Source organism: Chrysemys picta, chromosome 4 (assembly GCF_011386835.1).
Source record: "Chrysemys picta bellii isolate R12L10 chromosome 4, ASM1138683v2, whole genome shotgun sequence".
Lineage (NCBI taxonomy): Eukaryota > Metazoa > Chordata > Testudines > Emydidae > Chrysemys > Chrysemys picta.
Window position 1 is genome coordinate 55,910,029 of NC_088794.1, and position 13,521 is coordinate 55,923,549.

The window sequence follows — 13,521 nt, forward strand, 5'->3', positions numbered from 1 at the left end:
CGGGGCCGGGGCCGGGGCCGGACTGGGCCGCGCCGGGCCTCCCAGGAGCCCTCCTCGCATCCCCCCCCAGCTTACCTGTTGCTGCCGCCGCCTGCCCCAGCTTCTTTTCAGACTTCCCGCGAACATCTGATTCGCGGGAAGCAGGGGAGGGGGAAGAACAGGGGGCGGAGCATTCAGGGGAGGGGAGGAGGGGGAAGTGAGCTGGGGGCGAAGTGGACAGCTGCGGGGCCCTCTTAGGCGCGGGGCCCAATTCAGCCGAATCGGCTGAATCGGCCTAAAGCCCGCCCTGCATGTGCACGCACCTATGTGAGAGTGCATCTCTCTGTGTGTTTGGGCACGTGGCTGTGTATATCCGGTGCGTGTCTGTGTGAGTGTATGTGTGTGCACACCGGTGTGCACACGCTTCTCCCCATGGGAACGGGCAGTGTGCAGGGGAGGGTAGCCCACCTCCCCTTATCCCAGGAATGGGAAAATGTTTTGGCCCGAGGGCCACATCTGGGTATGGAAATTGTATGGAGGGCCATGAATGCTCACAAAATTGAGGCTGGGATGCAGGAGGGGGTGAAGGCTCTGGCAGGGGGTGTGGGCTCTGGGGTGGGCTGGGGATGAGGGATTTGGGGTGTAGGAGGGGGATCAGGGCTGGGGGTTGGGGTGAGAAAGGGGCTCAGGGGTGCAGGCTCCGGGCAGTGCTTACCTCAAGCAGCTCCTGGAAGCAGTGGCATGTGCCACTTTGACTCCTACGCAGAGGCGTGGCCAGACGGCTCTGCGCGCTGCCCCATCCACAGGCGCCACCCCTGCAGTTCCTATTGGCTGCAGTTCCTGTGCACTGGCGGTGCTTGGGGCGGGGGAAAGCGCGCGGAGCCCCCTGTGTGCCCCTAAACGTAGGAGCTGGAGGGGGGACACACCGCTGCTTCTGGAAGCTGTGCAGAGCCACAGTACATGCACGCAGAGCGACCCCAGACCCTGCTCCCCGGCTGGAGCTCGAGGGCCGGATTACATCGGCTCGCGGGCCGGATGTGGCCCATGGGCCATAGTTTGCCCACCCCTGCCTTAGCCACTGATGTCACCGGCTGGCATCTGAGCACCTGCCAGCACTCAGCAGCGTCCCAGATGCTGTTCTGCGCTTGCAAGGGCCTCCTGCTCCATTTGCAAGCAGCACCCCCTTGATGCGTCCCCCCTTTACAACCCCAGCACTCACAGGTCCAGTCGCTGACATTGGCTGCGGCCGCCCTGTAGGGCCCGGCGATGGAGACCACCTCCAGCGAGTGCCTGTGTCCTGGGGCCAGCTCTGCGAAGGTGAAATTGTGGGCGTCCTCCCCAGCGACGGCCCTGGCTGCCACCGCATCTGATCCCGCGTGGTACAGGGTCAGTACATAGCCATCGCGGCCCCCGGCGGCTGCTCCCCAGGACGCGCTCAGCCTGTCGGGGTGCCCCTGGTTTGCCACACGCACAGCCAGAGGGGCCAGAGGGCCTGGGGGTGAAACCAAACACTTCAGGGTATGGTGCCTGCAACTGTGGACCGCCCAGCCCAGCCTCATAGCTAGGGCATGCCGGGGGAGAGCCAGGCACGTCCGAGCTGGGCTGGGGCCCCTGATCTGTCCCACCCGGCTCTGTTGGGGCTGGCGGGAAGATGCCGATGGCCTCGGCTCTGTCACAGAACTGCCTCGCCACCACTGGGGCTTCTGAACCAGCCTTGACTGGGACTCCCCCACCTTCCCCTGCCCTGCCCCAGCCTTTCTCTTGGATTCCCCGGGCCCATGAAATCTGGCCACGTTCCCAGCAGAGGCTGCTCGAGCTGGATGTAGTGGGAGGATGTGAGTGAAGGGGTTGCGGGGGGAGGAGGGGCAGGGAAAATCCAGCTGGCTGGGATGATCTGCAAGGACCTAAAGGGCTTGCCTATCCCCCACACAACTCCAGTCCCGATCCAAGGCATCGAGAGCATGGGGTGCAGGCAGGGAAGGCAGGCTGCCCCCAAGACCTCTCTGGGATGTTGGGCATGATCCCAGTGTCCAGGCACAGTGCAGGAGGGACAGAGCTGTAGGACTGGTAGAGCAGCTTCTGTGCCTTGCCCTGCCAGGATCCAGGGAGAAGGCCTTAGGAAAACACTGGCAATATATTTACTGTTCTCAATGGCTGACCCCATCGTGGAGGTGCCCCCCAGTACCAGGCAGGATTGGGTGGCGTCCCCCAGGTCCCAACTGCACATGGGCAGATGGAGTGAAAGTGGCACCCGGGACTGGACGCCATGCAGGACACAACTCTGGGAGGAGATGGGTCTCCCCAAGCCAAGGCTGTGACGGGAGAGCCAAGGGGCCCCTGGCAACAGGGAGGGGCACTCACGTGTCCAGTGGGTGAGGTTCGGGGTGCTGGAGTGGTAAGGCCCTGCCACGGTGCTCACTCCCACGCTGTAGCGGGTGCCCGGGATCAGGTTCTGGAAGGTGTGGTTCCTAGCGCCCCAGGGGAGCAAAGCGTGGCCAACGTGCCTGCCAGAGGAGGTGTCGTACAGATCCACGGTGTAGCCCTCTCCTCCCCCTTCTGCCCCCGTCCAGGAGACCTGAAGGGCGGAGGCAGAGGGGCTGGCCAGGGTGAGGTTGGCAGGGGCCAGAGGGTCTGGAAAAGAAGGGGAGACACAGTCAGCCTCCGCTGGCAGAAGCAATCACAGCTTCTGTCCCACCTGCCCTTGCCAGGGGCACAGCCCGCCCCAGCAGGAGCCTCCTCTCATCCAACAGGTGGGGGCGCTATCAAGCACTGGTCTCCAGCTTGCATCTCCCGAGAGCAGCTCACATCACAGACACCAGGGACCAAGCTGGCCACACGGCAGCTCCAAGGGGGGTACTGGTCCATGTAGCACAGAGGGCAACACCCCTGGGCCCTGCAGTCGGGTAAGGGAGGAGGTGTGGGGGTCAGGGACTGGCCCCCAGGGATGGCAGGGTCAGAGTGGGGCCTGGCACCCGAAGGCCAAAGGCAGGGATGCTGCAGTGGGGCTGGGCAGAGTGGGGCTGTTCCCCAGGGGCGGCAGGAGAAGAGGGGTCCCTAGCAGTGAAGGATCAGAATGGGGGAGAGGGAGCCAGGCTCTGAGCAGGGCAGAGGGGGGCGTAGGGTCAGAGCTGGGGGGTTGATCCTGGGCCCGTCACACTCACATGTCCATTGGGTGACGTTGACAGAGGAGGATTCGTAGGGACCTTTCACAGCAGTGACTTGTGCAGTGAATCTGCTGCCCGCTGCCAAGCGAGTCCAGGTGATGTTCTGAGCGTTGGGTCCCAGGGACTGAGCTGTCTCTATGCCCCAGGGCACCAGGCTGTACAGAATAACCCGGTAGTGGTCCCTGCTCCCAGGGGGTTCGTCCCAGGCAGCGTGCAGCACCGAGGAGCTGCCTGAGTTGGTGAGGCTCACGTTGGCAGGAGCAGCTGGAACTGCAGGGCAAAGGCAGAGAGGGAGGAGTCAGGGCAAGAGGGAGCCACAAGGGAAGGGAAAATCCCACCACTCGCGTGCAGCCACCTCTGAGGAGGAGCCTGACACTCCTTCAACAGCCCACAGCAACAGCTCGGGATGTGATGAAGGATCCTGTGCAGTTGAAAGGGCAGGGGGACGGAGGCAGACAGCAATTGTTCCTGTAGCAATCTGGCCAGGAGATCAGCTTTTTATACATGGTGCCAAAGCATGGCACCTCTGGCAGGACAACACCTCCAGCCCTGCACGGGGGCACCCCCCTCTCTAACGCCATCACCTCTCCAGTGCTCCTGGCTGTTCTCCCCTCTGAGCCAGACTGAGACCCTGCGAATGCACAGCCCGGCGGCAGGCAGGGCGCTTACCTGTGCAGCCGGTGACATTCTGGGGGTCGGAGCTGTAGGGTCCGGCGAGAGCGGAGATTCCAATGTGGTAACAAGATCCTGGTGCCAGCCCCGCCAGGGAGACGTTGGTGCTGTCCTTCCCCGCATTCACGTGTCTCCCAGCTGCCAGGGAGCCCTCTTCATACACGCTGACCAGGTAGCCATCTCTCTGTCCTGCAGAGGCCTCCCAGCGCACTGCCAGAGCGGAGGTGCTGCCCCCGTTGGTCACGGCTGGGGACAGCGGTGTCAGAGGGGCTAGCAGGGAGAAAATGTGTCATGGGGCCCACAGGGCAAACACGGCACGTGCCACGTGTCCTTAGAGCAAGAGTAGGAGAGCCAGCGCCCCAGGCACTTCACAGCCAGACTAAGGCACGGTGGGTGCTTGAGATCTCAGCTCCTCACCCCGTTCCCGTTCCATGCGGCTGCACGACGACGGTGACAGCCTAGGGTAATAGCACGTGTCTGACGGGGGTGAGGGCCAGAGGGCCCCATTCTCTGACTCCTTCCTGGGCAGCAAGGGCCTGGGGCTAGGGCAGAACGGCACTCCTCCCCCAGCCAAGACTCCCTTTCCCCCTGTGCCGTGCCCCTACAGCCAGGTACCTGCTAGTGCCATCCTCCCCCAGGGGAGCACTAAGAATCAGAGGGGTCGAGTCTGCTGAGCCCAGCCGCAAACGTAAAGGGGACTCGGGGGGCACTTCTCTGACCCAAACCAGCCCACCAGCAGGGGTTTGGTTTGGATCAGAGGCCTGGCTGAGATCCCCGGGATTCTGCCTAGCATTGATATGGATGAGCAGGTCAGTCTTGGGGGATCTGTACCCCAAACCAGTGCCCTGTGGAAGCCCCGGTGTGGCGGCCGCCCTCTGGGCTGATGCAGCAGGGTCTGAACCAGGGACCTCCAGAGCTAAGAGAAGGAGCTGCTACGGCTTGAGCGGAACGCTCTATGGCCCAGGCCTGTAACAGACTCACACTCCGTGTGGCTCAATGGAGAGGGGCCCTTTAACACAGCAGGCGGATACACCCACACCACCAGGCCCATGCTATACCTGTGTAGCCGATGGCTGTCTGCGAGGAGGTGCGGTGGGGTCCGGCCTGTAAGACGACCTCCACCCGGTACCGCACCCCAGGCACCAGGCCGTCAAAGTCGACGTGAGCAGCTCCGCGCCGTACAGACACGTTCCTGATGATGGACAGAGACTCATCCGCGTAGAGCTGCACCCAATGATCTCCCGCCCCGCCCAACTCCATCCAGCCCACATGCAGCTCCCGGGGGCTTGGCCCGCGTGTCACACTCATGTTGGCCAGCGACACAGGGTCTGGGGCGGGGAAACAAAGGCAGGAAGATGTGTTAGACGGGGGGAAAGAAGAAAAACTGCCATAGCTCATGGGGATGCTGGGAGCCTGAATTCATCTGTATGGTAGGTGCCCAGATACTATGGTGATAGGCACCACAGAACCCAGGACCTTCCTATCTGCAGCACAAATCACTTGGGCAAAAGGAGAAGTTCCATTCATTGGCAGCAGCAATAGCAGACTGTTATCTAGCCGGCCAGTGCGTAACCCAAGCCGTTTGGGACACAGTTCTGAGGTGCCCTGTGTACTTCCAGCGCTACACATGAGGCTGGCATTGCCACTGAGGGCAGACAACTCTCAGCCCAGCATCCCCGCAATGAGAGCAACGGGCAGACACAGCTGGCCCCGGAAGCTGCCTCTCCTCCGCTCCCTTCATGCCTGTTACAGCGCGAGCCCCCGTGTCCAAGCTAGGACCCCAGTTCCACATGTGAACGCTGGAACTGGCAGGCAGGCCCCTCAAAGCCATCCCAGGCACTGAGGCTAATGCCAGGCCCCTAAATCCATATTAGGCACCCAACGATTTCCAGCAGCGCTGAGCACTCATGGCTCTTGCTGAACTCCTCTTCACCCATCCGCTTTGGCCTAGCAGTCTCTGTATCATAAACTCACAGACTTTAAGGCCAGAAGGGGCCATTGTGATCAGCTAGTCTGACTTCCTGCACATCGCAGGCCACAGAGCCTCACCCACCCACTCCTGCAATGGACCCCACCTCTGGCTGAGTTACTGAAGTCCTCAAATCATGGTTTAAAGACTTTACAGAAAATCCACCACTGAGACTAGTTTAAACCTGCAAGTGACCCGTGTCCCGTGTTCCAGAGGAAGGCGAAAAATGCCCAGGGTCTCCGCCAATCTGAGCCAGGGAAAAATTCCTTCTTGACCTCAAATATTGCAACCAGTTAAACCCTGAGCACGTGGACAAGACCCAGCAGCCAGACACTGGGAAAGAATTCTCTGTAGTAACTCAGAGCCCTCCCCATCTAGTGTCCCATCCCCAGCCATTGGAGATATCTGCTGCTAGTGGTCGTATCATTGCAAACGCTGGAAGCAGAGACCAAGGGGATGTCTACACCACAGTCCGGAGGTGTAACCACAGCCTGTGCAGATGTACCCAGCTAGCTTGGACACTGATAGCAGTGACGCCATGGCAGTGCAGGCTACCTGCTCTGGAACACACCCAGTGCAATAGAATGCTAAAGTGTATTGCACTGTTCAGCCATTACATGTAAAATGTAGTGTAAAATACCTTATTTAAAGCTTACCTCAGCAGGCAGAGGATTAAAACACCTTATAATGAACCTATTTGGTATAGAAGCAAGCTCTGTAGCCAGTCCATATCTGATACAGAAGCATGACATGGTGCCAAGAGTAAACTAAGAGCAAAAAAAGAAGGAAAACAGCAACAAAGGTTGCAGGATATCATCAACATGCCACTCTTCAATGCTCCAGAGAACTGCAGCTTTCACAAACCTTCCCAATGGACAGACTGGAAGCAGTATTTTGCAAGATTTCAAATTGCAAACAAGCTGCACAAACGAACTGGAGATATACAAATACCTGCTTTAATTGCTTCTATGGGGAAGCAGGCAGAGCATATCTTTAAATCCTTTGATTTTACTAAAGACAGTCACAAAGATGACTATGAGAAGGTTCTGGCTATGTTTGATGCATACTTTATACCTCAGAGAAACATGGTTTATGGAAGAGCATGTTTTCACCAAAGAATTCAAGAAACAGGAAAATGTTGACTGTTTTATAAGAGCTCTGCATACATTGGCTGAAAACTGATTTGTGGAATGCAAAACAGGAAAATATCTTTTCTAGCGAAACTGACAAACTTGAAAGTCCTGAAACCAGCTTAGAAACTGTAAACAGACACTTGAGTGTTAAAAGTCATTATCATAAAATCCCTGAGGCAAGGTGAGAGAACTCCCAGGCTAAGAGGGACAAATTCCAGCCTACATGCACAAGGTATGGGAAAAAATCATATCCCAAGAGATGATGCATGTCCAGCCAGAGGCACACGGTCTAATAAATGCATTAAATATGGACATTTTGCAGCTGTTTGCTGCAACAAAGCAGTCAGGGAGTTGACTCATATTGCAGACAATCAAAAGCCATTGTTTCTGCGATCTATCACTTGTGATGACATAGAACCTGCCTGGAGAGTGAAACTGAATATTCTCGGCAAGACTATTGACTTTAAAACTGACTCAGCAACTGATGTCATAGTCATATCTCAGAGGGTACTTACAACCATCTTCAACCCCTCCCAGAGCTGAAGTCACCTGACACAGCTCTCACTAGCCCTGGTTGTATTCTGAACTGCATGGGCTAGTTCACCACAGAAACAACTTACAAAGACAAAAGCTGTGCATTCAGATTGTATGTGACCAAAGGACCACAGACCGACAGCCTTCTCAGCCGCAGCGTGACACCATGATGGGCCTAATGAGAAAGGTAGAAGAACTCAATGGAATATTTGGTGATACTGGACTTTTGAGAGGAAATCCAGTACAAATAACCTTACGAGACAATACTGAACCATATAGTGTACATACACCTCACAGCATTCCTATCCCATTACTTCATAGAGTGGAAACCGAGTTAAAGAGAATGGAGCGGATTGGCATAATTGAGAAAATCTCTGAGCCAGCAGCATGGTATGCCTCAGTGGTACTGGTTATAAAGAAAAATGGAAAAATATCAATCTGTGTGGATCTTAAAAGACTTAATGAAGCAGTTGTGAGAGAAACAATCTATCCGCCCAACACTGGCTGACTTCCTCCCCAAAGTGAAAGGAATGACAGCATTCTCCAAGCTGGATGCCTCAAGCGGATTCTGGCAAATTCCTTTAGCCAAAGAAAGTGCTAAAATGACTACATTTATCACACCGTTTGGATGGTTTTGCTTTCAAAGATCACCTTTTGGGATTGCCAGTGCCCCATACAATTTTCAAAAAAAGATGGCCGAACTGTTAACGAACTCAAACGGAGTTGTAGTTTTAATGGACGATATTCTGATATATTGATCTTTGATGGAAGAACAACAAAACCCTCAATGAAGTCCTAAGCCTAATCAGTCAGTCTGGGCCGCCTACCCCAAATCGTGACATTGTGAATACTGTAAATGGTAGGAATGTAGAACGTAAAGGGGGAGATGTAATGGAACGCTAAACTGTGTTATACTGTGTGTAAAATATCTTATTTAAAGCTAACCTCAGCCATAGCGGGCAGAGCATTAAAGGATCTTATGCTGAACACATCTGGCGTTTATAAGCAAGCTTGTAGCCAGTCCACATCTGGTACAGGAACATGACACCAGCCCATGCTGCCGCAGCTTCACTGCTATTGTTATTGGTGCCAGCTAGATCAAAGCTACGTCTACACATGCTGCAGCCACACCTCTGATTGCAGCGTGGACAGACCCAGAGTCTCCAGTACTGCAGGTGATGCCAGGATCCCACACCATGCAGGAGACCATCCCCACAGGCCGCAGCCTGTACTCACACGTCCACGCCGTGGCAGATGGCGCCGAGGCTCTGTAGGGTCCCGCCAGGGCCGTCACCTCCACGGAGTATTGGATCCCGGGGAGAAGCCCCAGGAAAGTGAAGTTCTGAGTGTCTGGCCCCACTGAAACGTTCTGTTGCATCAAGAGCTCCTTGCTGTAGAGGTGGATGAGGAACCGGTCTCTGTCCCCGGAAGCGCTGTGCCAGGCAGCAGAGAGACCCAGGGGGTGTCTTTTACTGGTCAGTGTCACGCCAGATGGGGCCAAAGGGTCTGAAAGAAAGAGGTGGGTAAGTGGCTAGTAGCATGGCTAGTAGCGTGCCTTGCCATGGATGCAGAGGAATGAGATGCAGAGAGTGGGACGGGGGCCCAGGATCTGGAGCTGGGGCTCGTGAGGGAGAAAGGCTGGGCTGGGCTGGAGGTTTTGACACAGGCTTGCTGGGGCAGGAGATGTGGGTTCTATTCCCATCTCTGTCATGGTGCGAGCCGATCAGCCAGCCTTGGTGTGCCTCCATCTGTAAAATGGGTATAATACCTCCCTCGCTCACAGGGGTGCTGGGAGGCTGAACCTGATGCTAGGGAAGTGCCCAGATATTCTGGTGATGGGCACCATAGAAAAGCCCACTAATAAAATAAGTTTGTATTAACCGCAGTCTTAAAAGGTCACAGTGTAGGTAGGGGACTGGGATTCCAGCTGCATTTATCTCAGATAATCTGCCCAGCCAGACCCCACAAATAGCCAGCCTTCTGCTAAGCACCAACCAGGGCCGGCTATAGGCCGATTCTCCCCATTCCCTGGAATCGGGCCCAGCGCCTTTTTAATTTTTTAATTCCGGGTCTTCGGCGGCATTTCGGCTGCGGGGGGTCCTTCAGTGCCGCGGAAGACCCGGAGTGGGCCCCTCGCCACCGAAGTGCCACCGAAGACCCGGACCGCCACCAGGTATTCGAATCGGGCCCTGCAGGTCCTAAAGCCAGCCCTGGCACCAACGATCAGCCGGTGGGATCAAGCAACTTTGCGCCGCGTACGAGCAACATCACTGCACGGAGCAGCGTTCTCACGCCTGAAGTTGGCACCCACCTTGCTGCTTTTAAAATGTTTGCCAGCAAGAGTTAGGAGTTCCTGTAACCCCAAATGGAATTCCTTCCATGGAGAGCACAGCCTACAGGTGGGAAGCCAGAAACACCTCCACGTGCACGGAGACGGGGCAGAACTACCGGATCTCACTGCTCAGGTGAAACAGACACATATGATGGGAGGGATCTCCGGGGCGTCAAGCTCGTGTGTAGAGGAATGTTGCACATATGTCCACACAGAGTACCATGGGACCTACAGAAACTTGGCCTGGGCATAGGGGTGGATCTAAACCAGAGCTCGACTCCAGGCCCCATTTGATTCTGCCGGGCACCCTGGGTGCCGCTTAAACCTGTGCAAAGTGAGTGTCGAATGCTGGGTATCCCGAGGGGTTGGCACTCATTTTGCACAAGTGGGCAGGACACACGAGGGCCCTGGAGGGGAGAATCAGGCCCATTTGGGGCTATCTTTGGTCTTGGTTTAACTCCACCCATTGCACCAGAGTCTCATCTGCTTTTACCAAGGCTGAACTGGGCCCTCAGAATCCTCCTGGCTAGCCACCTCCATTCTCACATCTCTGACCAGCCAGCCAGCCAGCCATCTTCACGGCTCCAGCATTCCCAAAGCGCTCATCGCTACACTGTTGTATCTAGACCCCCGGCTGTCACTGTTCTCCATTCCTCTGGAGCCTAAACTGCCCACGCTACAGCTGGCTCAGGAGACAGGCAGGTGTGGGAGAGTAGCCCCACTCACATGTCCAGTCCATGGCCGTCCGCACAGGCGATCTGTAAGGTCCAGCCATGGCAGCCATCTCCAGGGTGTACTGATGCCCGGGGCTCAGCCCCTGGAAGGTGACGTTGGTGCAGCTCTCCCCCACGGTCACGTTCCTGAGCCACGCCTGCGACCTGGCTTTGAGGAGGACACCGCTGTAATTCACGCTGCCGGCAGCAGCTCCTTTCCAGGAGGCGCGCAAGGAGGTGCTTTGGCCCTGGTTGCTGAGGCTCAGCTCTTCCACGGGCAAAGGATCTAGGGGAGAAAAGGGACTGGAGTTGAAGCCGGGCAATGGATCCTGCCCCATATTCTCAGGGCAAACAAACCTCAGCCATCAGCCCCCTGCTGAGGGTCTAGAATCATAGAATCTCAGGGTTGGAAGGGACCTCAGGAGGTCATCTAGTCCCACCCCCTGCTCCAAGCAGGACCAATCCCCAGACAGATTTTTGCCCCAGATCCCTAAATGGCCCCCTCAAGGATTGAACTCACAACCCTGGGTTTAGCAGGCCTATGCTCAAACCACTGAGCTATCCCTCCCCACTAATGGGTCACCTGCCGATCCTCCACTCAGAGCCAGCAGGGCATTTTGGGGAGTTTAGCTTCCCAATGATGTGCCAAGTGCTGGTCCCTGCAGGAGGTGGGATAACGGACTGATAGTCTGAGCTAGTGCGGCAAGAGGTGGGAGGCCGGCTGGCTGGGCTGACAGCCTGAACTGGTGTGACGGGGGGTGGGCACTGGACTCAGTCTAGACCTCTGGCCCAATCTAAGACAGGAGGTAGGTGGATAACGGACCAGGTGGACATGTGACCCAATCAGATGCAGCAGAGGGGAGGTAGTTTAGTAAACGGGCCTATGGCCTGATGCAGTATGGCAGGGGACTGGGCTAGACAGACCTATGCTCTGATTGGGTGGGCTAGTCCAGACGCTGGACAGGACTGACTCATGGATTCCATGTGTCACTAAACCCCATGGTCCTTCTGAGCCTTCTGCTGTTCTAGTCAGTGAGGTCACAAAGGATGCACCTGTGATGTCACAAGCACTGATCTGTGACATCACCAGGATGAGCAGCTGAGAAGCCCACTGGGAAACACTGGGAACTCATGCCCCTGGCTCCATCTCCATCCCTGTCAGCCCCCTTGGCGGGCACCGGTGACACTTACATGTCCAGTTGGTGACGCGCAGGGGTGGGGAGGCGTAAGGCCCAGCTACCGTGCTGATCACAAAGGCATAGTGGGTCCCTGGGCTCAGCCCTTCATAGGTAAGGTTGGTTACACCTCCCACCTCAGAGCTATTCTTCACCAGTGCAGGGGGCTCCACGGAGTACAACGCCACCACGTACCCAGCTCCAGCCACCTCCTTCCAACGGGCATGCAGGGTGGAGGTGCTCCCCTGGCTGGAGAGGCTCACGCCAGGTGGCGCTAGTGGCTCTGCAAAGCAGAAAGAGCCCCATGTGGTCAGTACACTCAGAACCACGCTGCTCGGGGGCATCTAGGGGCCCCTCCCTGTGCAGCACCCAAGCAGCTGCTCCATGCATGAGATTGTAGGCACCGCCATATGGAATTCTGGGGGACGGTCCCCCAAGAGTGACCCCGGTGCCAACAGCATGCCCAGCCAGGCATCCCTGCCCTCCCTCCTCTAGGACCTTCCAGTGCCATTGCCCACCCCAGAGCCATGCATGGGCCAGGCTTACCCACTGGGACCTCTAACGGCCCAGCCCATCAGCAGCGAGGGGTTGTCTTGGCCTCCCTGCCCCTTCAGTGCCTTCGGGTCCCGAGCACAGGCTCGCTGCTTACGTGTCCAGGCGGCAGCACTCGGAGAAGGTGCCCTGTGCGGCCCAGCCACGGCTGTCACTTGCAGTGAGTACTGGTTCCCAGGGCTCAGCCCGTGGAAGCTGACGTGAGCGCTGTCTCCTCCCACAGACACGTTCCTAGCCAGGGCTCTGCTCTCTCCCTGATGCAAGGTCACCAGATAATAGTCCCTCTTTCCAGCGGGTGGGGTCCAGCGAGCCTGCAATGAGCCAGCCTCCCCAGTGATGCTCAGGGTCAGGTTGACTGGGCTCAGGGGGTCTGGGAGGAAAGAGAACATGGGGTGGAGGGTCAGTGCCCAGCAGTTCAAACATCTAAAAAGAACCCCCAGGCACACGCTGCCCCCAGACAGCCTCATCCACTCGCCCAGGGCAGAAGCCATCTCCTTTTCAGGGAGAAGTCAGTGACTGCGCTGGCTAGAGCAGGCAGTGCCAGCCTCCCCCATGCAGCCTTGCCCCATATCTCTATCCTGCCCTCCCCAGCTTCTGTCCCAAAGGGAGTTCCCCAGAAGAGAGAGAAGCATGAATTAGAGATGTAGGAGATGGAGAAGACTGAGATCAGCTAACCCTTCCCTCTCACACAGGCCAGAGGAGAACTGCTCCTTACACCATGTTACACCAGACTCGGTTTACCTGTCCCAAGTAATGGCACCTGCACCCCTCCCCCTTGGGAGACAAGCCCACAGCCTCATAGAACTCTTCGTCAGGACATCATTCTGGATAGTCAGCCTAAATTCTCCCCGGCTTCATCTCATCCTGTTCCTGCTACTGTTTCATTCTTTGATTCGGGGCCTGTCCTTGAGACTAATTCCCAGTTCGGAACAGACCCTTGGAATGTTTTGGCACCACATAACATTTTGTTAATCTCTAGGCAGCAGCTGCATCAGAGAATGAGTCTAGTCAGAGACGCTCTATGGCAGAAAGCAGGCAGCTAGTGAGATGCACAGCTTCCAAAAGTAACTGCACCACAGTTAACAAGAAGCATCTCTCCAAGATGTAGCTATCTGGATAGTTAGTTGAAAAGAGGGTGCAGGAATATCTGTAATCTCACAAATCAGGAGTGGGGCACCAAAATCATAGGATCGCCCTAAAAAAAACAAACCATGGGATGTTTTCAAATGATCCATTCTCTCTCTCCTTCTCTCCATTGTCTGACCTGAACATCAAGGGTTCACGGTCTCAGACTCTGC

The 13,521-nt window shown here is 56.5% G+C and overlaps 1 protein-coding gene across 9 annotated transcripts in view; it reads right to left on the reverse strand.

Annotated features, from left to right (window-relative positions):
- The window catches only part of LOC101945981 (receptor-type tyrosine-protein phosphatase V-like), a 65,096-nt gene that overhangs the window by 29,960 nt on the left and 21,615 nt on the right, over window positions 1-13,521 (reverse strand). For all 9 annotated transcript variants that reach the window (XM_065592340.1, XM_065592342.1, XM_065592341.1 and 6 more), the window contains 9 exons: window positions 12,321-12,593; window positions 11,688-11,954; window positions 10,510-10,782; window positions 8,688-8,957; window positions 4,874-5,143; window positions 3,813-4,085; window positions 3,141-3,413; window positions 2,341-2,610; window positions 1,199-1,471 (listed from right to left, as the gene is read on the reverse strand). In XM_065592340.1, coding sequence (XP_065448412.1) covers window positions 1,199-1,471; window positions 2,341-2,610; window positions 3,141-3,413; window positions 3,813-4,085; window positions 4,874-5,143; window positions 8,688-8,957; window positions 10,510-10,782; window positions 11,688-11,954; window positions 12,321-12,593 — 2,442 coding nt within the window. The remainder of the gene's footprint in view (window positions 1-1,198; window positions 1,472-2,340; window positions 2,611-3,140; window positions 3,414-3,812; window positions 4,086-4,873; window positions 5,144-8,687; window positions 8,958-10,509; window positions 10,783-11,687; window positions 11,955-12,320; window positions 12,594-13,521) is intronic.